General features: G+C 43.8%; 1 protein-coding gene across 2 annotated transcripts in view; it reads left to right on the plus strand.

Annotated features, from left to right (window-relative positions):
- cdon (cell adhesion associated, oncogene regulated) overlaps positions 1-27,589 on the plus strand; it is a 146,426-nt gene that overhangs the window by 114,374 nt on the left and 4,463 nt on the right. For both annotated transcript variants that reach the window (XM_036961315.1, XM_036961316.1), the window contains exons 14-17: positions 2,721-2,843; positions 3,434-3,625; positions 6,538-6,815; positions 7,013-7,092. In XM_036961315.1, the coding sequence (XP_036817210.1) occupies positions 2,721-2,843; positions 3,434-3,625; positions 6,538-6,815; positions 7,013-7,092 (673 nt within the window). The remainder of the gene's footprint in view (positions 1-2,720; positions 2,844-3,433; positions 3,626-6,537; positions 6,816-7,012; positions 7,093-27,589) is intronic.

Below are 27,589 nucleotides of genomic sequence, written 5' to 3' on the forward strand. Positions count from 1 at the left end.
GGTCTACCTGGTTAAATAAAGGTGATCTGGCCTACCTGGTTAAATAAAGGTGATTTGGTCTACCTGGTTAAATAAAGGTGATCTGGTCTACCTGGTTAAATAAAGGTGATCTGGTCTACCTGGTTAAATAGAGGTGATCTGGTCTACCTGGTTAAATAGAGGTGATCTGGTCTACCTGGTTAAATAGAGGTGATCTGGTCTACCTGGTTAAATAAAGGTGATCTGGTCTACCTGGTTAAATAAAGGTGATCTGGTCTACCTGGTTAAATAGAGGTGATCTGGTCTACCTGGTTAAATAAAGGTGATCTGGTCTACCTGGTTAAATAAAGGTGATCTGGTCTACCTGGTTAAATAGAGGTGATCTGGTCTACCTGGTTAAATAAAGGTTATCTGGTCTACCTGGTTAAATAAAGGTGATCTGATCTACCTGGTTAAATAAAGGTGATCTGGTCTACCTGGTTAAATAAAGGTGATCTGGTCTACCTGGTTAAATAAAGGTGATCTGGTCTACCTGGTTAAATAAAGGTGATCTGGTCTACCTGGTTAAATAAAGGTGATCTGGCCTACCTGGTTAAATAAAGGTGATCTGGCCTACCTGGTTAAATAAAGGTGAAATAAAATTAAAAAAATGTGCCCGTTGTTGTCTTAGGTTTCTATTTATTTTATTTTAATTTTACCTTTATTTAACTAAGCAAGTCAGTTCAATGACGGCCTACCGGGGAACAGTGGGTTGGTTAACTGACTTGTTCAGGGGCAGAACGACAGATTTGTACCTTGTCAGCTCGGGGATTCAATCTTGCAACTATTTATGTAGTGTTGTGATGTCCCTCATTATGTAGTGTTGTGATGTCCCTCATTATGTAGTGTTGTGATGTCCCTCATTATGTAGTGTTGTGGTGTCCCTCATTATGTAGTGTTGTCACTCATTATGTAGTGTTGTGATGTCCTCATTATGTAGTGTTGTGTTGTGTTGTCTCTCTTTATGTAGTGTTGTGTTGTGTTGTCTCTCTTTATGTAGTGTTGTGGTGTCTCTCCTTATGTAGTGTTGTGGTGTCCCTCATTATGTAGTGTTGTGATGTCACTCATTATGTAGTGTTGTGATGTCCTCATTATGTAGTGTTGTGTTGTCACTCATTATGTAGTGTTGTGATGTCCTCATTATGTAGTGTTGTGATGTCCCTCATGATGTAGTGTTGTCCCTCATTATGTAGTGTTGTGTTGTCCCTCATTATGTAGTGTTGTGTTGTCCCTCATTATGTAGTGTTGTCCCTCATTATGTAGTGTTGTGTTGTCCCTCATTATGTAGTGTTGTGTTGTCCCTCATTATGTAGTGTTGTCCCTCATTATGTAGTGTTGTGGTGTCCCTCATTATGTAGTGTAGTGATGTCCCTCATGATGTAGTGTAGTGTTGTCCCTCATTATGTAGTGTTGTCCCTCATTATGTAGTGTTGTGGTGTCCCTCATTATGTAGTGTTGTGATGTCCCTCATTATGTAGTGTTGTGTTGTCCCTCATTATGTAGTGTTGTCCCTCATTATGTAGTGTTGTGGTGTCCCTCATTATGTAGTGTAGTGTTGTCCCTCATTATGTGGTGTTGTGGTGTCCCTCATTATGTAGTGTAGTGTTGTCCCTCATTATGTAGTGTAGTGTTGTCCCTCATTATGTAGTGTTGTCCCTCATTATGTAGTGTTGTCCCTCATTATGTAGTGTTGTCCCTCATTATGTAGTGTAGTGTTGTCCCTCATTATGTAGTGTAGTGTTGTCCCTCATTATGTAGTGTAGTGTTGTCCCTCATTATGTAGTGTTGTCCCTCATTATGTAGTGTAGTGTTGTCCCTCATTATGTAGTGTTGTCCCTCATTATGTAGTGTTGTGGTGTCCCTCATTATGTAGTGTAGTGTTGTCACTCATTATGTTGTGTTGTCCCTCATTATGTAGTGTAGTGTTGTCCCTCATTATGTAGTGTTGTGTTGTCCCTCATTATGTAGTGTAGTGTTGTCCCTCATTATGTAGTGTTGTCCCTCATTATGTAGTGTTGTCCCTCATTATGTAGTGTAGTGTTGTCCCTCATTATGTAGTGTTGTCCCTCATTATGTAGTGTAGTGTTGTCCCTCATTATGTAGTGTAGTGTTGTCTCTCTTGTCATGATGTGTGTTGTGTCCTATAGTTTTTTATTTTGTATTTTTAAACCCCCGTCCACCTCAGGAGGTAGTTGCCTTTTGGTAGGCCGTCATTGTAGATAAGAATTTGTTCTTAACTGTCTTAAAGGGTAAAGAAAAATTTGCTCCCTGCCCACAAAATGAGGTGGAAACTGAGCTGCACTCCCTAACCTCCTGTCCAATATATGACCATATTAGAGATACATATTTCCCTCAGATTACACAGACCCACAAAGAATTTGAAAACAAACCCAATTTTGATAAACTACCATATCTATTGGGTGAAATACCACAGTGTGCCATCACAGCAGCAAGATTTGTGACCTGTTGCCACGAGAAAAGGGCAACCAGCGAAGAACACACACCATTGTAAATACAATCCATATTTATGTCTCTCTCTCTCGCTCTCTCTCTCTATCTCACTTTCTCTCTATCTCACTTTCTCTCTCTCTCTCTCACTTTCTCTCTCGCTCTCTCTCTCTCTCTCACTCTCTCTCTCTCTCTCTGTCTCTCTCACTTTCTCTCTATCTCACTTTCTCCCTCTCTCTTTCTTTCTCCCCCAGGTCTGAAACAGTGGCACCTGATAGGTCAGCTCCAGCCAGAGACATCCTATGACATCAAGATGCAGTGTTTCAACGATGGGGGAGAGAGTGAATATAGCAACGTCATGATCTGTGAGACCAAAGGTAGAACTGGACCCCCCCCCCCCCCCCCCCACACACACACACACACACACACACACACACACAAAATGTGTTTTATAGGACACAATGTAACAATATATAGAACTGTGCTGCTGGGTAAACATACTAGTACAGTTGAGAGAAGACTGCTGGGTTTCACACTGTTTACTAGTACTAGTTGAGAGAAGACTGCTGGGTTTCACACTGTTTACTAGTACTAGTTACGAGAAGACTGCTGGGTTTCACACTGTTTACTAGTACTAGTTGAGAGAAGACTGCTGGGTTTCACACTGTTTACTAGTACTAGTTACGAGAAGACTGCTGGGTTTCACACTGTTTACTAGTACTAGTTGAGAGAAGACTGCTGGGTTTCACACTGTTTACTAGTACTAGTTGAGAGAAGACTGCTGGGTTTCACACTGTTTACTAGTACTAGTACTAGTTGAGAGAAGACTGCTGGGTTTCACACTGTTTACTAGTACTAGTTGAGAGAAGACTGCTGGCTTTCACACTGTTTACTAGTACTAGTACTAGTTACGAGAAGACTATTGAGAGAGGGATCCGTACACTAAAGCCTTCTTCCCCCCACACAGCGCGGCAGCCCCCAGGGGTCCCCAGCCAGCACCCCATCACCCCACCCGGACCCTACCCCCCAGACACCCCCACCCCACCCGGGGGCCTGCTGTACCTGATCGTGGGCTGTGTTCTAGGGGTCATGGTCTTCATCCTACTCGTCTTCATCACCATGTGTCTGTGGAGGAACCGTCAGCAGAATACCATGCACAGTGAGAACCCTAACTCCTAGACCCTAACCCCTAGACCCTAACCAATGTACCCTAACCCCTAGACCCTAACCCCTAGACCCTAACCCCTGTACCCTAACCCCTAGACCCTAACTCCTAGACCCTAACCCCTGTACCCTAACCCCTGACCCCTAACCCCTGTACCCTAACCCCTGTACCCTAACCCCGAGACCCTAACTCCTAGACCCTAACCCCTAGACCCTAACCCCTAGACCCTAACCCCTGTACCCTAACCCCTAGACCCTAACCACTGTACCCTAACCCCTAGACCCTAACTCCTAGACCCTAACCCCTAGACCCTAACCCCTGTACCCTAACCCCTGAACCCTAACCCCTAGACCCTAACCCCTAGACCCTAACCGCTGTACCCTAGCCCCTGTACCCTAACCCCTAGACCCTAACCCCTAGACCCTAACCCCTAGACCCTAACCCCTGTACCCTAACCCCTGTACCCTAACCCCTAGACCCTAACTCCTAGACCCTAACCCCTAGACCCTAACCCCTGTACCCTAACACCTGTACCCTAACCCCTGTACCCTAACTCCTAGACCCTAACCCCTGACCCCTAACCCCTGTACCCTAGACCCTAACCCCTGACCCCTAACCCCTGTACCCTAACCCCTGTACCCTAACCCCTGTACCCTAACCCCTAGACCCTAACCCCTAGACCCTAACTCCTAGACCCTAACCCCTAGACCCTAACCCCTGTACCCTAACCCCTGTACCCTAACCCCTAGACCCTAGCTCCTAGACCCTAACCCCTAGACCCTAACCCCTGTACCCTAATCCCTAGACCCTAACTCCTAGACCCTAACCCCTAGACCCTAACCCCTAGACCCTAACTCCTAGACCCTAAGCCTTAGACCCCAACCCCTAGACCCTAACCCCTAGACCCTAACCCCTGTACCCTAACCCCTGTACCCTAACCCCTGTACCCTAACCCCTAGACCCTAACTCCTAGTCCCTAACCCCTAGACCCTAACCCCTGTACCCTAATCCCTAGACCCTAACTCCTAGACCCTAACCCCTAGACCCTAACCCCTAGACCCTAACTCCTAGACCCTAACCCCTAGACCCCAACCCCTAGACCCTAACCTCTGTACCCTAACCCCAAGACCCCAACCCCTAGACCCTAACCCCTAGACCCTAACCCCTGTACCCTAACCCCTAGACCCTAACCCCTAGACCTTAACCTCTGTACCCTAACCCCTGTACCCTAACCCCTAGACCCTAACCCCTAGACCTTAACCTCTGTACCCTAACCCCTGTACCCTAACCCCCAAACCCTATTCCCTGTACCCTAACCCCTAGACCCTAACCACTGTACCCTAACCCCTAGACCCTAACCTCTGTACCCTAACCCCAAGACCCCAACCCCTAGACCCTAACCCCTAGACCCTAACCCCTGTACCCTAACCCCTAGACCCTAACCCCTAGACCTTAACCTCTGTACCCTAACCCCTTTACCCTAACCCCTAGACCCTAACCTCTGTACCCTAACCCCTAGACCCTAACCCCTAGACCCTAACCCCTGTACCCTAACCCCTGTACCCTAACCCCTGTACCCTAACTCCTGTACCCTAACCCCTCGACCCTAAGCCCTGTTCCCTACCCCTAGACCCTAACACCTGTACCCTAACTCCTGTACCCTAACCCCTCTTCCCTAAGCCCTGTAGCCTAACCCCTGACCATAGACAGAACCCTACATCCTAATGTTTCTGTATATCAAAACACTACTTTATTTTCTGGGAATGTTTCTGGTTTACTGGGAGACAGACAGACAGACAGACAGACAGACAGACAGACAGACAGGCAGACAGTAAGGACAGTAAGGACAGTAAGGACAGACAGACAGACAGACAGACAGACAGACAGACAGACAGACAGACAGTAAGGACAGACAGTAAGGACAGACAGTAAGGACATACAGACAGACAGTAAGGACAGACAGGCAGTTAGGACAGACAGACAGACAGACAGTAAGGACAGACAGACAGACAGACAGACAGACAGACAGACAGACAGTAAGGACAGACAGTAAGGACAGACAGTAAGGACAGACAGACAGACAGTAAGGACAGACAGGCAGTAAGGACAGACAGACAGACAGACAGTAAGGACAGACAGACAGACAGACAGACAGACAGACAGACAGTAAGGACAGACAGTAAGGACAGACAGTAAGGACAGACAGACAGACAGTAAGGACAGACAGGCAGTAAGGACAGACAGGCAGACAGACAGACAGACAGACAGGCAGACAGACAGACAGACAGACAGGCAGACAGTAAGGACAGACAGACAGACAGTAAGGACAGACAGACAGACAGTAAGGACGGCGGAATAGAAACAACACCGTGTGTAAGAGTTTCATTTGAACAATAGTTGAACATCTCCAAGGCTCACACCAACCCAGAGATGTGCCTGTAGATGTCAGAGTAACTGACCACACAGTTTCCATATGGTCTTATTAACATTGGCAACCCAAGAGACTGGCAGGACAACAACCATATGGCCAGGGGTGAAATTGAGGTTAAACTCATTGATGTATTAAATTACTATTGGTGGTCATTCACTGCTAGTGCCACTCCTCCATATGTCAGTAATATTATTACCACAGGCTGGCCAAGATGGTGGCAGCTTCTGGCAGCTAGTAGGAGCTGTTGGCTCGGGTGACTTTTTCTAACTGTCTTCTCCCTTTCATTCGCTCTTTGTCTGTGTCTGCTCTCTCCCTCCCTCACCTCTCTCTCTCCCTCCCTCACCTCTCTCTCTCCCTCCCTCCCTCCCGCCCTCTCACTCTCACTCTCACTCCCACTCTCTCTCTCTCTCTCTCTCTCTCTCTCTCTCTCTCTCTCTCTCTCTCTCTCTCTCCCTCCCTCCCTCCCTCCCTCCAGAGTACGACCCCCCAGGCTACCTCTACCAGCCTGCGGAGATGAACGGCCATGTTCTAGAGTACCCCACCCTGCCTGGTAGCAGCCGGATCAACGGTGGGGTCCACGGGGGCTACGGGCACAGCGGTCTACCCCAGGGCTGCCACCACCTGCACCACAAGCTGCCTAACGGCCTAGCGCTGCGTAATGGGTCTGCTGGGTACCCATCACACAGCCACGATGCCTCCTTACCACACAGCACCATGGAGTATGAGCACTCTGTCCCTCACCACCACCACAATGTGAGTTAGCATGCAGACGGACGGACGGACAGGCAGACAGACAGACAGACAGACAGACAGACAGACAGACAGACAGACAGACAGACAGACAGACAGACAGACAGACAGACAGACAGACAGACAGACAGACTGACAGACAGACAGGTCCATATTGAGACCGGTTAGAACATTGTCTCTCTTGTCTCTGTGTGTTCCAGGGTGAAGGTGTGTACACAGCCCTGCCCCAGACTGACCCGTCTGACTGTATGAGTTGCCAGAACTTCTGCAACAACAACAGGTAATGAGTGAACCAAGCAGAGCTTCTCAGGTTATTATTTGTTTAGCTGGTACTTCAGTCTTTTACATATTCACACTCCCCATACAGTACACCTCCTCTCCTCTCCCATTCCCTCCCTCCCTCCTTCTCCTCTCCTCTCCTCTCCCATTCCCTCCCTCCTTCTCCTCTCCTCTCCTCTCCCATTCCCTCCCTCCCTCCCTCCTTCTCCTCTCCTCTCCCAATCCCTCCCTCCTTCTCCTCCCCTGCCCTCTCCCATTCCCTCCCTCCCTCCTTCTCCTCCCCTCGCTCTCCCACATGGTAAAACGTTTGGACATACCTACTCATTCAAGGGTTTTCTTTATTTTTACTATTTTCACTATTTTCACTCCCACACCTCCTCCTCCCACACCTCCTCCTCCATGCTTCATGGACCACACATGCAGAGATCATCCGTTCATCTACTCTGCATCTCACAAAGACACAGTGGTTGGAAACAAAAATCTCAAATTTGGACTCATCAGACCAAAGGACAGATTTCCACCGGTCTAATGTCCATTGCTTGTGTTTCTTTGCAGCAATTCGACCATGAAGGTCTGATTCACCCAGTCTCCTCTGAACAGTAGATGTTGAGATGTGTCTGTTACATGAACTCTGTGAAGCATTTATTTGGGCTGCAATTTTTGAGGCTGGTAACTCTAATGAACTTATCCTCTGCAGCAGAGGTAACCCTGGGTCTTCCTGTCCTGTGGCGGTCCTCATGAGAGCCAGTTTATACTTCTTCCCATTGGACAAAGAAAACTCAAAAAGGATGATAATATTAATTTACAATAATTTTTATCCAAATGTTAAAAGTGTCCAAACAGATCCTCAAGGTAGATTAATGACTTTAAATGTGTTATTGGATCATGAACAGATTTTACTTATTAACCTGTACGGACCAAATTATGATGATCCAAGCTTCTTTGAGAATATATAAAGTATAATAACTTGGATATTTGGAGGTTTAATATCCTGACCTAGTGAGATATACATGGAGGAGGTTTAATATCCTGACCTAGTGAGATATACATGGAGGTTTAATATCCTGACCTAGTGAGATATACATGGAGGTTTAATATCCTGACCTAGTGAGATATACATGGAGGTTTAATATCCTGACCTAGTGAGATATACATGGAGGAAGTTTAATATCCTGATCTAGTGAGATATACATGGAGGTTTAATATCCTGACCTAGTGAGATATACATGGAGGTTTAATATCCTGACCTAGTGAGATATACATGGAGGAGGTTTAATATCCTGACCTAGTGAGATATACATGGAGGAGGTTTAATATCCTGACCTAGTGAGATATACATGGAGGTTTAATATCCTGACCTAGTGAGATATACACGGAGGTTTAATATCCTGACCTAGTGAGATATACATGGAGGTTTAATATCCTGACCTAGTGAGATATACATGGAGGAGGTTTAATACCCTGACCTAGTGAGATATACATGGAGGTTTAATATCCTGACCTAGTGAGATATACATGGAGGTTTAATATCCTGACCTAGTGAGATATACATAGAGGAGGTTTAATATCCTGACCTAGTGAGATATACATGGAGGAGGTTTAATATCCTGACCTAGTGAGATATACATGGTGGAGGTTTAATATCCTGACCTAGTGAGATATACATGGAGGTTTAATATCCTGACCTAGTGAGATATACATGGAGGTTTAATATCCTGACCTAGTGAGATATACATGGAGGAGGTTTAATATCCTGACCTAGTGAGATATACATGGTGGAGGTTTAATATCCTGACCTAGTGAGATATACATGGAGGTTTAATATCCTGACCTAGTGAGATATACATGGAGGTTTAATATCCTGACCTAGTGAGATATACATGGAGGAGGTTTAATATCCTGACCTAGTGAGATATACATGGAGGAGGTTTAATATCCTGACCTAGTGAGATATACATGGAGGTTTAATATCCTGACCTAGTGAGATATACACGGAGGTTTAATATCCTGACCTAGTGAGATATACATGGAGGTTTAATATCCTGACCTAGTGAGATATACATGGAGGAGGTTTAATACCCTGACCTAGTGAGATATACATGGAGGTTTAATATCCTGACCTAGTGAGATATACATGGAGGTTTAATATCCTGACCTAGTGAGATATACATAGAGGAGGTTTAATATCCTGACCTAGTGAGATATACATGGAGGAGGTTTAATATCCTGACCTAGTGAGATATACATGGTGGAGGTTTAATATCCTGACCTAGTGAGATATACATGGAGGTTTAATATCCTGACCTAGTGAGATATACATGGAGGTTTAATATCCTGACCTAGTGAGATATACATGGAGGAGGTTTAATATCCTGACCTAGTGAGATATACATGGAGGAGGTTTAATATCCTGACCTAGTGAGATATACATGGAGGAGGTTTAATATCCTGACCTAGTGAGATATACATGGAGGAGGTTTAATACCCTGACCTAGTGAGATATACATGGAGGAGGTTTAATACCCTGACCTAGTGAGATATACATGGAGGTTTAATATCCTGACCTAGTGAGATATACATAGAGGAGGTTTAATATCCTGACCTAGTGAGATATACATGGAGGAGGTTTAATATCCTGACCTAGTGAGATATACATGGAGGTTTAATATCCTGACCTACTGAGATATACATGGAGGTTTAATATCCTGACCTAGTGAGATATACATGGAGGAGGTTTAATATCCTGACCTAGTGAGATATACACGGAGGTTTAATATCCTGACCTAGTGAGATATACATGGAGGTTTAATATCCTGACCTAGTGAGATATACATGGAGGAGGTTTAATATCCTGACCTAGTGAGATATACATGGAGGAGGTTTAGTATCCTGACCTAGTGAGATATACATGGAGGAGGTTTAATATCCTGACCTAGTGAGATATACATGGAGGTTTAATATCCTGACCTAGTGAGATATACATGGAGGTTTAATATCCTGACCTAGTGAGATATACATGGAGGAGGTTTAATATCCTGACCTAGTGAGATATACATGGAGGTTTAATATCCTGACCTAGTGAGATATACATGGAGGTTTAATATCCTGACCTAGTGAGATATACATGGAGGTTTAATATCCTGACCTAGTGAGATATACATGGAGGTTTAATACCCTGACCTAGTGAGATATACATGGAGGTTTAATATCCTGACCTAGTGAGATATACATGGAGGTTTAATATCCTGACCTAGTGAGATATACATGGAGGTTTAATATCCTGACCTAGTGAGATATACATGGTGGTTTAATATCCTGACCTAGTGAGATATACATGGAGGAGGTTTAATATCCTGACCTAGTGAGATATACATGGAGGTTTAATATCCTGACCTAGTGAGATATACATGGAGGTTTAATATCCTGACCTAGTGAGATATACATGGAGGAGGTTTAATACCCTGACCTAGTGAGATATACATGGAGGAGGTTTAATATCCTGACCTAGTGAGATATACATGGAGGTTTAATATCCTGACCTAGTGAGATATACATGGAGGAGGTTTAATATCCTGACCTAGTGAGATATACATGGAGGAGGTTTAGTATCCTGACCTAGTGAGATATACATGGAGGAGGTTTAATATCCTGACCTAGTGAGATATACATGGAGGTTTAATATCCTGACCTAGTGAGATATACATGGAGGTTTAATATCCTGACCTAGTGAGATATACATGGAGGAGGTTTAATATCCTGACCTAGTGAGATATACATGGAGGTTTAATATCCTGACCTAGTGAGATATACATGGAGGTTTAATATCCTGACCTAGTGAGATATACATGGAGGTTTAATATCCTGACCTAGTGAGATATACATGGAGGTTTAATATCCTGACCTAGTGAGATATACATGGAGGTTTAATATCCTGACCTAGTGAGATATACATGGAGGTTTAATATCCTGACCTAGTGAGATATACATGGAGGTTTAATATCCTGACCTAGTGAGATATACATGGAGGTTTAATATCCTGACTTAGTGAGATATACATGGTGGTTTAATATCCTGACCTAGTGAGATATACATGGAGGAGGTTTAATACCCTGACCTAGTGAGATATACATGGAGGAGGTTTAATATCCTGACCTAGTGAGATATACATGGAGGTTTAATATCCTGACCTAGTGAGATATACATGGAGGTTTAATATCCTGACCTAGTGAGATATACATGGAGGAGGTTTAATATCCTGACCTAGTGAGATATACATGGAGGAGGTTTAATATCCTGACCTAGTGAGATATACATGGAGGTTTAATATCCTGACCTAGTGAGATATACATGGAGGCTTAATATCCTGACCTAGTGAGATATACATGGAGGAGGTTTAATATCCTGACCTAGTGAGATATACATGGAGGTTTAATATCCTGACCTAGTGAGATATACATGGAGGTTTAATATCCTGACCTAGTGAGATATACATGGTGGTTTAATATCCTGACCTAGTGAGATATACATGGAGGTTTAATATCCTGACCTAGTGAGATATACATGGAGGAGGTTTAATATCCTGACCTAGTGAGGTATACATGGAGGAGGTTTAATATCCTGACCTAGTGAGATATACATGGAGGTTTAATATCCTGACCTAGTGAGATATACATGGAGGAGGTTTAATATCCTGACCTAGTGAGATATACATGGAGGTTTAATATCCTGACCTAGTGAGATATACATGGAGGTTTAATATCCTGACCTAGTGAGATATACATGGCGGAGGTTTAATATCCTGACCTAGTGAGATATACATGGAGGTTTAATATCCTGACCTAGTGAGATATACATGGAGGTTTAATATCCTGACCTAGTGAGATATACATGGAGGTTTAATATCCTGACCTAGTGAGATATACATGGCGGAGGTTTAATATCCTGACCTAGTGAGATATACATGGAGGTTTAATATCCTGACCTAGTGAGATATACATGGAGGAGGTTTAATATCCTGACCTAGTGAGATATACATGGAGGAGGTTTAATATCCTGACCTAGTGAGATATACATGGAGGTTTAATATCCTGACCTAGTGAGATATACATGGAGGAGGTTTAATATCCTGACCAATTGAGATATACATGGAGGTTTAATATCCTGACCTAGTGAGATATACATGGAGGAGGTTTAATATCCTGACCTAGTGAGATATACATGGAGGAGGTTTAATATCCTGACCTAGTGAGATATACATGGAGGAGGTTTAATATCCTGACCTAGTGAGATATACATGGAGGAGGTTTAATATCCTGACCTAGTAAGATATACATGGAGGAGGTTTAATATCCTGACCTAGTGAGATATACATGGAGGTTTAATATCCTGACCTAGTGAGATATACATGGAGGTTTAATATCCTGACCTAGTGAGATATACATGGAGGTTTAATATCCTGACCTAGTGAGATATACATGGTGGTTTAATATCCTGACCTAGTGAGATATACATGGAGGTTTAATATCCTGACCTAGTGAGATATACATGGAGGAGGTTTAATATCCTGACCTAGTGAGATATACATGGAGGTTTAATATCCTGACCTAGTGAGATATACATGGAGGTTTAATATCCTGACCTAGTGAGATATACATGGAGGTTTAATATCCTGACCTAGTGAGATATACATGGAGGTTTAATATCCTGACTTAGTGAGATATACATGGTGGTTTAATATCCTGACCTAGTGAGATATACATGGAGGAGGTTTAATACCCTGACCTAGTGAGATATACATGGAGGAGGTTTAATATCCTGACCTAGTGAGATATACATGGAGGTTTAATATCCTGACCTAGTGAGATATACATGGAGGTTTAATATCCTGACCTAGTGAGATATACATGGAGGAGGTTTAATATCCTGACCTAGTGAGATATACATGGAGGAGGTTTAATATCCTGACCTAGTGAGATATACATGGAGGTTTAATATCCTGACCTAGTGAGATATACATGGAGGCTTAATATCCTGACCTAGTGAGATATACATGGAGGAGGTTTAATATCCTGACCTAGTGAGATATACATGGAGGTTTAATATCCTGACCTAGTGAGATATACATGGAGGTTTAATATCCTGACCTAGTGAGATATACATGGTGGTTTAATATCCTGACCTAGTGAGATATACATGGAGGTTTAATATCCTGACCTAGTGAGATATACATGGAGGAGGTTTAATATCCTGACCTAGTGAGGTATACATGGAGGAGGTTTAATATCCTGACCTAGTGAGATATACATGGAGGTTTAATATCCTGACCTAGTGAGATATACATGGAGGAGGTTTAATATCCTGACCTAGTGAGATATACATGGAGGTTTAATATCCTGACCTAGTGAGATATACATGGAGGTTTAATATCCTGACCTAGTGAGATATACATGGCGGAGGTTTAATATCCTGACCTAGTGAGATATACATGGAGGTTTAATATCCTGACCTAGTGAGATATACATGGAGGTTTAATATCCTGACCTAGTGAGATATACATGGAGGTTTAATATCCTGACCTAGTGAGATATACATGGCGGAGGTTTAATATCCTGACCTAGTGAGATATACATGGAGGTTTAATATCCTGACCTAGTGAGATATACATGGAGGAGGTTTAATATCCTGACCTAGTGAGATATACATGGAGGAGGTTTAATATCCTGACCTAGTGAGATATACATGGAGGTTTAATATCCTGACCTAGTGATATATACATGGAGGAGGTTTAATATCCTGACCAATTGAGATATACATGGAGGTTTAATATCCTGACCTAGTGAGATATACATGGAGGAGGTTTAATATCCTGACCTAGTGAGATATACATGGAGGAGGTTTAATATCCTGACCTAGTGAGATATACATGGAGGAGGTTTAATATCCTGACCTAGTGAGATATACATGGAGGAGGTTTAATATCCTGACCTAGTAAGATATACATGGAGGAGGTTTAATATCCTGACCTAGTGAGATATACATGGAGGTTTAATATCCTGACCTAGTGAGATATACATGGAGGTTTAATATCCTGACCTAGTGAGATATACATGGAGGTTTAATATCCTGACCTAGTGAGATATACATGGAGGAAGTTTAATATCCTGATCTAGTGAGATATACATGGAGGTTTAATATCCTGACCTAGTGAGATATACATGGAGGACGTTTAATATCCTGACCTAGTGAGATATACATGGAGGTTTAATATCCTGACCTAGTGAGATATACATGGAGGTTTAATATCCTGACCTAGTGAGATATACATGGAGGAGGTTTAATATCCTGACCTAGTGAGGTATACATGGAGGAGGTTTAATATCCTGACCTAGTGAGATATACATGGAGGTTTAATATCCTGACCTAGTGAGATATACATGGAGGAGGTTTAATATCCTGACCTAGTGAGATATACATGGAGGAGGTTTAATATCCTGACCTAGTGAGATATACATGGAGGTTTAATATCCTGACCTAGTGAGATATACATGGCGGAGGTTTAATATCCTGACCTAGTGAGATATACATGGAGGTTTAATATCCTGACCTAGTGAGATATACATGGAGGAGGTTTAATATCCTGACCTAGTGAGATATACATGGAGGAGGTTTAATATCCTGACCTAGTGAGATATACATGGAGGTTTAATATCCTGACCTAGTGAGATATACATGGAGGAGGTTTAATATCCTGACCAATTGAGATATACATGGAGGTTTAATATCCTGACCTAGAGAGATATACATGGAGGAGGTTTAATATCCTGACCTAGTGAGATATACATGGAGGAGGTTTAATATCCTGACCTAGTGAGATATACATGGAGGAGGTTTAATATCCTGACCTAGTGAGATATACATGGAGGTTTAATATCCTGACCTAGTGAGATATACATGGAGGAGGTTTAATATCCTGACCTAGTGAGATATACATGGAGGTTTAATATCCTGACCTAGTGAGATATACATGGAGGTTTAATATCCTGACCTAGTGAGATATACATGGAGGTTTAATATCCTGACCTAGTGAGATATACATGGAGGTTTAATATCCTGACCTAGTGAGATATACATGGAGGAGGTTTAATATCCTGACCTAGTGAGGTATACATGGAGGAGGTTTAATATCCTGACCTAGTGAGATATACATGGAGGTTTAATATCCTGACCTAGTGAGATATACATGGAGGAGGTTTAATATCCTGACCTAGTGAGATATACATGGAGGAGGTTTAATATCCTGACCTAGTGAGATATACATGGAGGTTTAATATCCTGACCTAGTGAGATATACATGGCGGAGGTTTAATATCCTGACCTAGTGAGATATACATGGAGGTTTAATATCCTGACCTAGTGAGATATACATGGAGGAGGTTTAATATCCTGACCTAGTGAGATATACATGGAGGAGGTTTAATATCCTGACCTAGTGAGATATACATGGAGGAGGTTTAATATCCTGACCTAGTGAGATATACATGGAGGTTTAATATCCTGACCTAGTGAGATATACATGGAGGAGGTTTAATATCCTGACCTAGTGAGATATACATGGAGGTTTAATATCCTGACCTAGTGAGGTATACATGGAGGAGGTTTAATATCCTGACCTAGTGAGATATACATGGAGGTTTAATATCCTGACCTAGTGAGATATACATGGAGGTTTAATATCCTGACCTAGTGAGATATACATGGAGGTTTAATATCCTGACCTAGTGAGATATACATGGAGGTTTAATATCCTGACCTAGTGAGATATACATGGAGGAGGTTTAATATCCTGACCTAGTGAGGTATACATGGAGGAGGTTTAATATCCTGACCTAGTGAGATATACATGGAGGTTTAATATCCTGACCTAGTGAGATATACATGGAGGAGGTTTAATATCCTGACCTAGTGAGATATACATGGAGGTTTAATATCCTGACCTAGTGAGATATACATGGAGGAGGTTTAATATCCTGACCTAGTGAGATATACATGGAGGTTTAATATCCTGACCTAGTGAGATATACATGGTGGAGGTTTAATATCCTGACCTAGTGAGATATACATGGAGGTTTAATATCCTGACCTAGTGAGATATACATGGAGGAGGTTTGATATCCTGACCTAGTGAGATATACATGGTGGAGGTTTAATATCCTGACCTAGTGAGATATACATGGAGGAGGTTTAATATCCTGACCTAGTGAGATATACATGGAGGAGGTTTAATATCCTGACCTAGTGAGATATACATGGAGGTTTAATACCCTGACGTAGTGAGATATACATGGAGGAGGTTTAATATCCTGACCTAGTGAGATATACATGGAGGAGGTTTAATATCCTGACCTAGTGAGATATACATGGAGGTTTAATACCCTGACGTAGTGAGATATACATGGAGGTTTAATATCCTGACCTAGTGAGATATACATGGAGGTTTAATATCCTGACCTAGTGAGATATACATGGAGGAGGTTTAATATCCTGACCTAGTGAGATATACATGGAGGTTTAATATCCTGACCTAGTGAGGTATACATGGAGGAGGTTTAATATCCTGACCTAGTGAGATATACATGGAGGTTTAATATCCTGACCTAGTGAGATATACATGGAGGTTTAATATCCTGACCTAGTGAGATATACATGGAGGTTTAATATCCTGACCTAGTGAGATATACATGGAGGTTTAATATCCTGACCTAGTGAGGTATACATGGAGGAGGTTTAATATCCTGACCTAGTGAGATATACATGGTGGAGGTTTAATATCCTGACCTAGTGAGATATACATGGAGGTTTAATATCCTGACCTAGTGAGATATACATGGAGGTTTAATATCCTGACCTAGTGAGATATACATGGAGGAGGTTTAATATCCTGACCTAGTGAGATATACATGGTGGAGGTTTAATATCCTGACCTAGTGAGATATACATGGAGGAGGTTTAATATCCTGACCTAGTGAGATATACATGGAGGTTTAATATCCTGACCTAGTGAGATATACATGGAGGTTTAATATCCTGACTTAGTGAGATATACATGGAGGTTTAATATCCTGACCTAGTGAGATATACATGGAGGAGGTTTAATATCCTGACCTAGTGAGATATACATGGAGGTTTAATATCCAGACGTAGTGAGATATACATGGAGGTTTAATACCCTGACCTGGTGAGATATACATGGAGGAGGTTTAATATCCTGACCTAGTGAGATATACATGGAGGTTTAATATCCTGACCTAGTGAGATATACATGGAGGTTTAATATCCTGACCTAGTGAGGTATACATGGAGGAGGTTTAATATCCTGACCTAGTGAGATATACATGGTGGAGGTTTAATATCCTGACCTAGTGAGATATACATGGAGGTTTAATATCCTGACCTAGTGAGATATACATGGAGGTTTAATATCCTGACCTAGTGAGATATACATGGAGGAGGTTTAATATCCTGACCTAGTGAGATATACATGGTGGAGGTTTAATATCCTGACCTAGTGAGATATACATGGAGGAGGTTTAATATCCTGACCTAGTGAGATATACATGGAGGTTTAATACCCTGACGTAGTGAGATATACATGGAGGTTTAATATCCTGACCTAGTGAGATATACATGGAGGTTTAATATCCTGACCTAGTGAGATATACATGGAGGTTTAATATCCTGACCTAGTGAGATATACATGGAGGTTTAATATCCTGACCTAGTGAGATATACATGGAGGTTTAATATCCTGACCTAGTGAGATATACATAGAGGAGGTTTAATATCCTGACCTAGTGAGGTATACATGGAGGAGGTTTAATATCCTGACCTAGTGAGATATACATGGAGGTTTAATATCCTGACCTAGTGAGATATACATGGAGGAGGTTTAATATCCTGACCTAGTGAGATATACATGGAGGAGGTTTAATATCCTGACCTAGTGAGATATACATGGAGGAAGTTTAATATCCTGACCTAGTGAGATATACATGGAGGTTTAATATCCTGACCTAGTGAGATATACATGGAGGAGGTTTAATATCCTGACCTAGTGAGATATACATGGAGGTTTAATATCCTGACCTAGTGAGATATACATGGAGTAGGTTTAATATCGTGACCTAGTGAGATATACATGGAGGTTTAATATCCTGACGTAGTGAGATATACATGGTGGTTTAATACCCTGACGTAGTGAGATATACATGGAGGAGGTTTAATACCCTGACGTAGTGAGGTATACATGGAGGAGGTTTAATATCCTGACCTAGTGAGATATACATAGAGGAGGTTTAATATCCTGACCTAGTGAGATATACATGGTGGAGGTTAGAAAAAATAGATCAGATCTTGCTACCATGGAAAGAAAAATACCTGTCAATTTGTGGAGAAATCACCCTGATTAACTCTTTAGTCATATCCCATTTCACCCTGATTAACTCTTTAGTCATATTCCAGTTCACCCTGATTAACTCTTTAGTCATATTCCAGTTCACCCTGATTAACTCTTTAGTCATATCCCAGTTCACCCTGATTAACTCTTTAGTCATATCCCAGTTCACTCATATCCCAGTTTACCCTGATTAACTCTTTAGTCATATCCCAGTTTACCCTGATTAACTCTTTAGTCATATCCCAGTTTACCCTGATTAACTCTTTAGTCATATCCCAGTTTACCCTGATTAACTCTTTAGTCATATCCCAGTTTACCCTGATTAACTCTTTAGTCATATCCCAGTTTACCCTGATTAACTCTTTAGTCATATCCCAGTTCACCCTGATTAACTCTTTAGTCATATCCCAGTTTACCTTGATTAACTCTTTAGTCATATCCCAGTTTACCCTGATTAACTCTTTAGTCATATCCCAGTTTACCCTGATTAACTCTTTAGTCATATCCCAGTTTACCCTGATTAACTCTTTAGTCATATCCCAGTTCACCCTGATTAACTCTTTAGTCATATCCCAGTTCACCTATTTGCTTATGGTTTTGCCTACACCGAGCGACTTGTTTTTTTAATTATATGAGAAAGAAAATAAGAAATATTCAATTTTATTTTATTTATTTATATAACCTGGAGCTAACTCTGCAGATAGCAGTACTGGGTGACATTAACCTGGAGCTAACTCTGCAGATAGCACTACTGGGTGACATTAACCTGGAGCTAACTCTGCAGATAGCACTACTGGGTGACATTAACCTAACTTTGCAGATAGCACTACTGGGTGACATTAACCTAACTCTGCAGATAGCACTACTGGGTGACATTAACCTGGAGCTAACCCTGCAGATAGAACTACTGGGTGACATTAACCTGGAGCTAACTCTGCAGATAGCAATACTGGGTGACATTAACCTGGAGCTAACTCTGCAGATAGCAATACTGGGTGACATTAACCTGGAGCTAACTCTGCAGATAGCAATACTGGGTGACATTAACCTGGAGCTAACTCTGCAGATAGCAGTACTGGGTGACATTAACCTGGAGCTAACTCTGCAGATAGCAGTACTGGGTGACATTAACCTGGAGCTAACTCTGCAGATAGCAATACTGGGTGACATTAACCTGGAGCTAACTCTGCAGATAGCAGTACTGGGTGACATTAACCTGGAGCTAACTCTGCAGATAGCACTACTGGGTGACATTAACCTGGAGCTAACTCTGCAGATAGCACTACTGGGTGACATTAACCTGGAGCTAACTCTGCAGATAGCAGTACTGGGTGACATTAACCTGGAGCTAACTCTGCAGATAGCAGTACTGGGTGACATTAACCTGGAGCTAACTCTGCAGATAGCAGTACTGGGTGACATTAACCTGGAGCTAACTCTGCAGATAGCAGTACTGGGTGACATTAACCTGGAGCTAACTCTGCAGATAGCACTACTGGGTGACATTAACCTGGAGCTAACTCTGCAGATAGCACTACTGGGTGACATTAACCTAACTTTGCAGATAGCACTACTGGGTGACATTAACCTAACTCTGCAGATAGCACTACTGGGTGACATTAACCTGGAGCTAACCCTGCAGATAGAACTACTGGGTGACATTAACCTGGAGCTAACTCTGCAGATAGCAATACTGGGTGACATTAACCTGGAGCTAACTCTGCAGATAGCAATACTGGGTGACATTAACCTGGAGCTAACTCTGCAGATAGCAATACTGGGTGACATTAACCTGGAGCTAACTCTGCAGATAGCAGTACTGGGTGACATTAACCTGGAGCTAACTCTGCAGATAGCACTACTGGGTGACATTAACCTGGAGCTAACTCTGCAGATAGCAATACTGGGTGACATTAACCTGGAGCTAACCCTGCAGATAGCAATACTGGGTGATCTGAAAAGTCGTAGTCAATCAATAATATAATAATACTTTTAGCAAAAATGTTTATTTTTAATTTACAATCTGTATAAATCATGAGAATAGAAAGGTTCAATAATTTTATGAAACATCACAGTTCAGTTGAAAAATATATGACAAATAGAATCCAATATAGATTGTGTTCAGAGATAGATGGGAGGGGTTGAGGGAAGCTGAAGGGTGGGACTGGATGATGTTGAGAGATAGATGGGAGGGGTTGAATGGAGCTGAAGGGTGGGACTGGATGATGTTGAGAGATAGATGGGAGGGGTTGAATGGAGCTGAAGGGTGGGACTGGATGATGTTGAGAGATAGATGGGAGGGGTTGAATGGAGCTGAAGGGTGGGACTGGATGATGTTGAGAGATAGATGGGAGGGGTTGAATGGAGCTGAAGGGTGGGACTGGATGGTGTTGAGAGATAGATGGGAGAGGTTGAATGGAGCTGAAGGGTGGAACTGGATGGTGTTGAGAGATAGATGGGAGAGGTTGAATGGAGCTGAAGGGTGGGACTGGATGGTGTTGAGAGATAGATGGGAGGGGTTGAATGGAGCTGAAGGGTGGGACTGGATGATGTTGAGAGATAGATGGGAGGGGTTAAATGGAGCTGAAGGGTGGGACTGGATGGTGTTGAGAGATAGATGGGAGAGGTTGAATGGAGCTGAAGGGTGGGACTGGATGGTGTTGAGAGATAGATGGGAGAGGTTGAATGGAGCTGAAGGGTGGGACTGGATGGTGTTGAGAGATAGATGGGAGGGGTTGAATGGAGCTGAAGGGTGGGACTGGATGATGTTGAGAGATAGATGGGAGGGGTTGAGGGGAGCTGAAGGGTGGGACTGGATGGTGTTCAGAGATAGATGGGAGGGGTTGAATGGAGCTGAAGGGTGGGACTGGATGATGTTGAGAGATAGATGGGAGGGGTTGAATGGAGCTGAAGGGTGGGACTGGATGGTGTTCAGAGATAGATGGGAGGGGTTGAATGGAGCTGAAGGGTGGGACTGGATGATGTTGAGAGATAGATGGGAGGTGTTGAATGGAGCTGAAGGGTGGGACTGGATGGTGTTCAGAGATAGATGGGAGGGGTTGAATGGAGCTGAAGGGTGGGACTGGATGATGTTCAGAGATAGATGGGAGGGGTTGAATGGAGCTGAAGGGTGGGACTGGATGGTGTTCAGAGATAGATGGGAGGGGTTGAGGGGAGCTGAAGGGTGGGACTGGATGGTGTTCAGAGATAGATGGGAGGGGTTGAATGGAGCTGAAGGGTGGGACTGGATGGTGTTCAGAGATAGATGGGAGGGGTTGAATGGAGCTGAAGGGTGGGATAAAAACAACAAGAGAATGTAAAACATACGGGGTCTGTAAAATGTATGTAGGTTCAGAACGTTTGTGAAAGAAATAGATGGGGAGAAGTTGAGGTTAGAGGAAGGACAGGAGTAAAAACCAACAAAATACAACTGTTGTAAAATATACTGTCTCTGTAAAATGAATATAATATACTGTATATAAACCGGAAATACTAATCGTTGTTGTTCACTAGTTGACACTAATTTGGTGGAGGGTGATAAAGGAAATATATATAAATATATTATAAAATATATATGTATATCTACAGTGGCTTGCAAAAGTATTCACCCCCCTTGGCATTTTTCCTATTTTATTGCCTTACAACCTGGAATTAAAATTGACTTTTTGGGGGGTTTGTATCATTTGATTTACACAACATGCCTACCACTTTGAAGATGCAAAATATTTTTTATTGTGAAACAGACAAGGAATAAGACAAAAAAAACTGAAAACTTGAGTGTGCATACCTATTCACCCCCCAACGTCAATACTTTGTAGAGGCACCTTTTGCAGCAATTACAGCTGCAAGTCTCTTAGGGTTTGTCTCTATAAGCTTGGCACTTCCAGCCACTGGGATCTTTGCCCATTCTTCAAGGCAAATCTGCTCCAGTTCCTTCAAGTTGGATGGGTTCCGCTGGTGTACAGCAATCTTTAAGTCATACCACAGATTCTCAATTGGATTGAGGTCTGGGCTTTGACTAGGCTGTTCCAAGACATTTAAATATTTCACCTTAAACCACTCAAGTGTTGCTTTAGCAGTATGCTTAGGGTCGTTCTCCTGCTGGAAGGTGAACCTCTGTCCCAGTCTCAAATCTCTGGAAGACTGAAGCAGTTTCCCTCAAGAATTTCCATGTATTTAATGCCATCCATCATTCCTTCAATTCTGACCAGTTTCTCAGTCCCTGCCGATTAAAAACATCCCCACAGCATGGTCTGTGAGTTGTGGTGGGCGGCCCTCTCTTGTCAGGTTTGTTGTGGTGCCATATTCTTTACATTTTTTAATAATGATTTAATGGTGCTCTGTTGTGTACGTCCAATACATGAAATCAAAATAAAACTCTATTTAAATGACAGGTTGTAATGCAACAAATTAGGAAAAACGCCAAGGGGGTGAATACTTTTGCAAGACCCTGTATATGTATACATATATGCAAAACAATATATGGGGGATTGGAAGTGATGCAGACAATTACATTGATGGAAGCTACAAACTACCTGCTATATTAAAGTTGATCTAACTTCCCCACCCCCAAAAAAACCTGCCAACCGGTAACAGTCAGCCAGCCAGTCAGCCAGCCACGAACAGCCAGTCAGAAACAGTCAGCCAGCTAGTCAGCCAGTAACAGCCAGCCAGCCACCCAGTCAGCCAGCTAGTTACAGCAACCCAGTCAGCCAGCCAGCCAGTAACAGCCACCCAGTCAGCCAGCCACCCAGACAGCCAGCTAGTAACAGCCACCCAGTCAGCCAGCTAGTAACAGCCACCCAGTCAGCCAGCCAGTAACAGTCAACCAGCCAGTAGAACCCGGCCAGCCAGCCAGTCAGCCAGTACCAATCAGCCACCAGCCAGTAACAGTCAACCAGCCAGTAGAAGCCAGCCAGCCAGCCAGTAACAGTCAACCAGCCAGTAGAAGACAGCCAGCCAGCCAGCCAGTAACAGCCAGTCAGCCAGTACCAATCAGCCACCAGCCAGTAACAGTCAACCAGCCAGTAGAAGACAGCCAGCCAGCCTGCCAGTAACAGCCTGCCAGCCAGTAACAGCCAGTCAGCCAGGACCAATCAGCCACCAGCCAGTAACAGTCAGCCTGCCAGTAGAAGCCAGCCAGCCAGCCAGTAACAGCCTGCCAGCCAGTAACAGCCAGTCAGCCAGTACCAATCAGCCACCAGCCAGTAACAGTCAACCAGCCAGTAGAAGCCAGCCAGCCAGTAACAGCCACCCAGTCAGCCAGCCAGCCAGTAACAGCCAGTCAGCCTGCACCAATCAGCCACCAGCCAGTAACAGGCAACCAGCCAGTAGAAGCCAGCCAGCCAGTAACAGTCAGCCAGTAGAACCCGGCCAGCCAGCCAGCCAGTAACAGTCAGCCAGCCACCCAGTAACACCCATTCAGCCAGCCAATAGCAGCCAGCCATTAACAGACAGCCAGTCCGTAACAACCAGCCACACAGCCAGCCAGTAACAACCAGCCACACAGCCAGCCAGTAACAGCCAACCAGCAGAGTTAATGAGCACTGTGTTATTTACCTCTGCTCTGCTGTTTCTCTGTGATCACAGCTATCACACCCTAGAGTAAAGGCCACCTGGGAAATGATGAGGAAACCCAGAGAGAGGGGAGAGGGGGAAGGGGCAGGAAGAGAGAGAGGGGAGAGGGGGAAGGGGCAGGAAGAGAGAGAGGGGAGAGGGGGAAGAAGCAGAGAGAGAGGGGAGAGGGGGAGGGGCAGGAAGAGAGAGAGGGGAGAGGGGGAGGGGCAGGAAGAGAGAGAGGGGAGAGGGGGAAGGGGCAGGAAGAGAGAGAGGGGAGAGGGGGAAGGGGCAGGAAGAGAGAGAGGGGAGAGGGGGAAGAAGCAGAGAGAGAGGGGAGAGGGGGAGGGGCAGGAAGAGAGAGGGGGGAGAGGGGGAGGGGCAGGAAGAGAGAGAGGGGAGAGGGGGAAGGGGCAGGAAGAGAGAGAGGGGAGAGGGGGAAGGGGCAGGAAGAGAGAGGGGGGAGAGGGGGAGGGGCAGGAAGAGAGAGAGGGGAGAGGGGGAAGGGGCAGGAAGAGAGAGAGGGGAGAGGGGGAGGGGCAGGAAGAGAGAGAGGGGAGAGGGGGAGGGGCAGGAAGAGAGAGGGGGGAGAGGGGGAGGGGCAGGAAGAGAGAGAGGGGAGAGGGGGAAGGGGCAGGAAGAGAGAGAGAGAGGGGAGAGGGGGAAGGGGCAGGAAGAGAGAGAGGGGGAAGAAGCAGAGAGAGAGGGGAGAGGGGGAAGGGGCAGGAAGAGAGAGAGGGGAGAGGGGGAAGGGGCAGGAAGAGAGAGGGGGAGAGGGGGAGGGGCAGGAAGAGAGAGAGGGGAGAGGGGGAAGGGGCAGGAAGAGAGAGAGGGGAGAGGGGGAAGGGGCAGGAAGAGAGAGAGGGGGAAGAAGCAGAGAGAGAGGGGAGAGGGGAAAGGGGCAGGAAGAGAGAGAGTGGAGAGGGGGAAGGGGCAGGAAGAGAGAGAGAGAGAGAGAGAGAAAGAAAGGAAGGCGTGTTTGTGTGAAGTCTTATCATCCGAGCAAAACCCAACATAAAACAGTAAGATTAGGAGGAGTTTTGAAACCAGAGAGGTAGATGTTCCTGTCTCTACTGTATTTTAGGAGGAGTGTTTACAGGAGAGGTAGATGTTCCTGTAGCTACTGTCTCTACTGTATTTTAGGAGGAGTGTTTACAGAAGAGGTAGATGTTCCTGTAGCTACTGTCTCTACTGTATTGTAGGAGGAATGTTTACAGGAGAGGTAGATGTTCCTGTAGCTACTGTCTCTACGCTATTGTAGGAGGAGTGTTTACAGGAGTAGTGGATGTTCCTGTAGCTACTGTCTCTACTGTATTGTAGGAGGAGTGTTTACAGGAGTGGTAGATGTTCCTGTAGCTACTGTCTCTACTGTATTTTAGGACGAGTGTTTACAGGAGTGGTAGATGTTCCTGTAGCTACTGTCTCTACTGTATTTTAGGACAAGTGTTTACAGGAGAGGTAGATGTTCCTGTACCTACTGTCTCTACTGTATTTTAGGAGGAGTGTTTACAGGAGAGGTAGATGTTCCTGTAGCTACTGTCTCTACTGTATTGTAGGAGGAGTGTTTACAGGAGAGGTAGATGTTCCTGTAGCTACTGTCTCTACTGTATTTTAGGACGAGTGTTTACAGGAGAGTTAGATGTTCCTGTACCTACTGTCTCTACTGTATTTTAGGATGAGTGTTTACAGGAGAGGTAGATGTTCCTGTACCTACTGTCTCTACTGTATTTTAGGACGAGTGTTTAAAGGAGAGGTAGATGTTCCTGTACCTACTGTCTCTACTGTATTGTAGGGGGAGTGTTTACAGGAGTGGTAGATGTTCCTGTAGCTACTGTCTCTACTGTATTAAAGGAGGAGTGTTTACAGGAGTGGTAGATGTTCCTGTAGCTACTGTCTCTACTGTATTTTAGGATGAGTGTTTACAGGAGTGGTAGATGTTCCTGTAGCTACTGTCTCTACTGTATTGTGGGAGGAGTGTTTAGAGAAGTGGTAGATGTTCCTGTAGCTACTGTCTCTACTGTATTGTAGGAGGAGTGTTTACAGGAGTGGTAGATGTTCCTGTAGCTACTGCCTCTACTGTATTTTAGGACGAGTGTTTACAGGAGTGGTAGATGTTCCTGTAGCTACTGTCTCTACTGTATTTTAGGACGAGTGTTTACAGGAGTGGTAGATGTTCCTGTACCTACTGTCTCTACTGTATTTTAGAACAAGTGTTTACAGGAGAGGTAGATGTTCCTGTACCTACTGTCTCTACTGTATTTTAGGATGAGTGTTTACAGGAGAGATAGATGTTCCTGTAGCTACTGTCTCTACTGTATTGTAGGAGGAGTGTTTACAGGAGAGGTAGATGTTCCTGTAGCTGCTGTCTCTACTGTATTTTAGGAGGAGTGTTTACAGAAGAGGTAGATGTTCCTGTAGCTACTGTATTTTAGGAGGAGTGTTTACAGGAGAGGTAGATGTTCCTGTAGCTACTGTCTCTACGCTATTGTAGGAGGAGTGTTTACAGAAGAGGTAGATGTTCCTGTAGCTACTGTCTCTACTGTATTGTAGGAGGAATGTTTACAGGAGAGGTAGATGTTCCTGTAGCTACTGTCTCTACGCTATTGTAGGAGGAGTGTTTACAGGAGTAGTGGATGTTCCTGTAGCTACTGTCTCTACTGTATTGTAGGAGGAGTGTTTACAGGAGAGGTAGATGTTCCTGTACCTACTGTCTCTACTGTATTTTAGGATGAGTGTTTACAGGAGAGGTAGATGTTCCTGTAGCTACTGTCTCTACTGTATTTTAGGACGAGTGTTTACAGGAGAGGTAGATGTTCCTGTAGCTACTGTCTCTACTGTATTGTAGGAGGAGTGTTTACAGGAGTGGTAGATGTTCCTGTAGCTACTGCCTCTACTGTATTTTAGGACGAGTGTTTACAGGAGTGGTAGATGTTCCTGTAGCTACTGTCTCTACTGTATTTTAGGACGAGTGTTTACAGGAGTGGTAGATGTTCCTGTAGCTACTGTCTCTACTGTATTTTAGGATGAGTTTTACAGGAGTGGTAGATGTTCCTGTAGCTACTGTCTCTACGGTATTGTGGGAGGAGTGTTTACAGGAGAGGTAGATGTTCCTGTACCTACTGTCTCTACTGTATTGTAGGGGGAGTGTTTACAGGAGTGGTAGATGTTCCTGTACCTACTGTCTCTACTGTATAAAGGAGGAGTGTTTACAGGAGTGGTAGATGTTCCTGTAGCTACTGTCTCTACTGTATTAAAGGAGGATTGTTTACAGGAGAGGTAGATGTTCATGTAGCTACTGTCTCTACTGTATTTTAGGACGAGTGTTTGCAGGAGTGGTAGATGTTCCTGTAGCTACTCTCTCTACGGTATTGTGGGAGGAGTGTTTACAGGAAAGTTCCCTGGCTGTAATGCCCTTAAATATACAATCTTAGAGAAAAGTGTTCCAAAGGGTTTTTTCGGCTGTCCCCATAGAAGGAACCAAAAGGGTTCT

The sequence above is a fragment of the Oncorhynchus mykiss genome, chromosome 24, assembly GCF_013265735.2.
Source record: "Oncorhynchus mykiss isolate Arlee chromosome 24, USDA_OmykA_1.1, whole genome shotgun sequence".
NCBI lineage: Eukaryota > Metazoa > Chordata > Actinopteri > Salmoniformes > Salmonidae > Oncorhynchus > Oncorhynchus mykiss.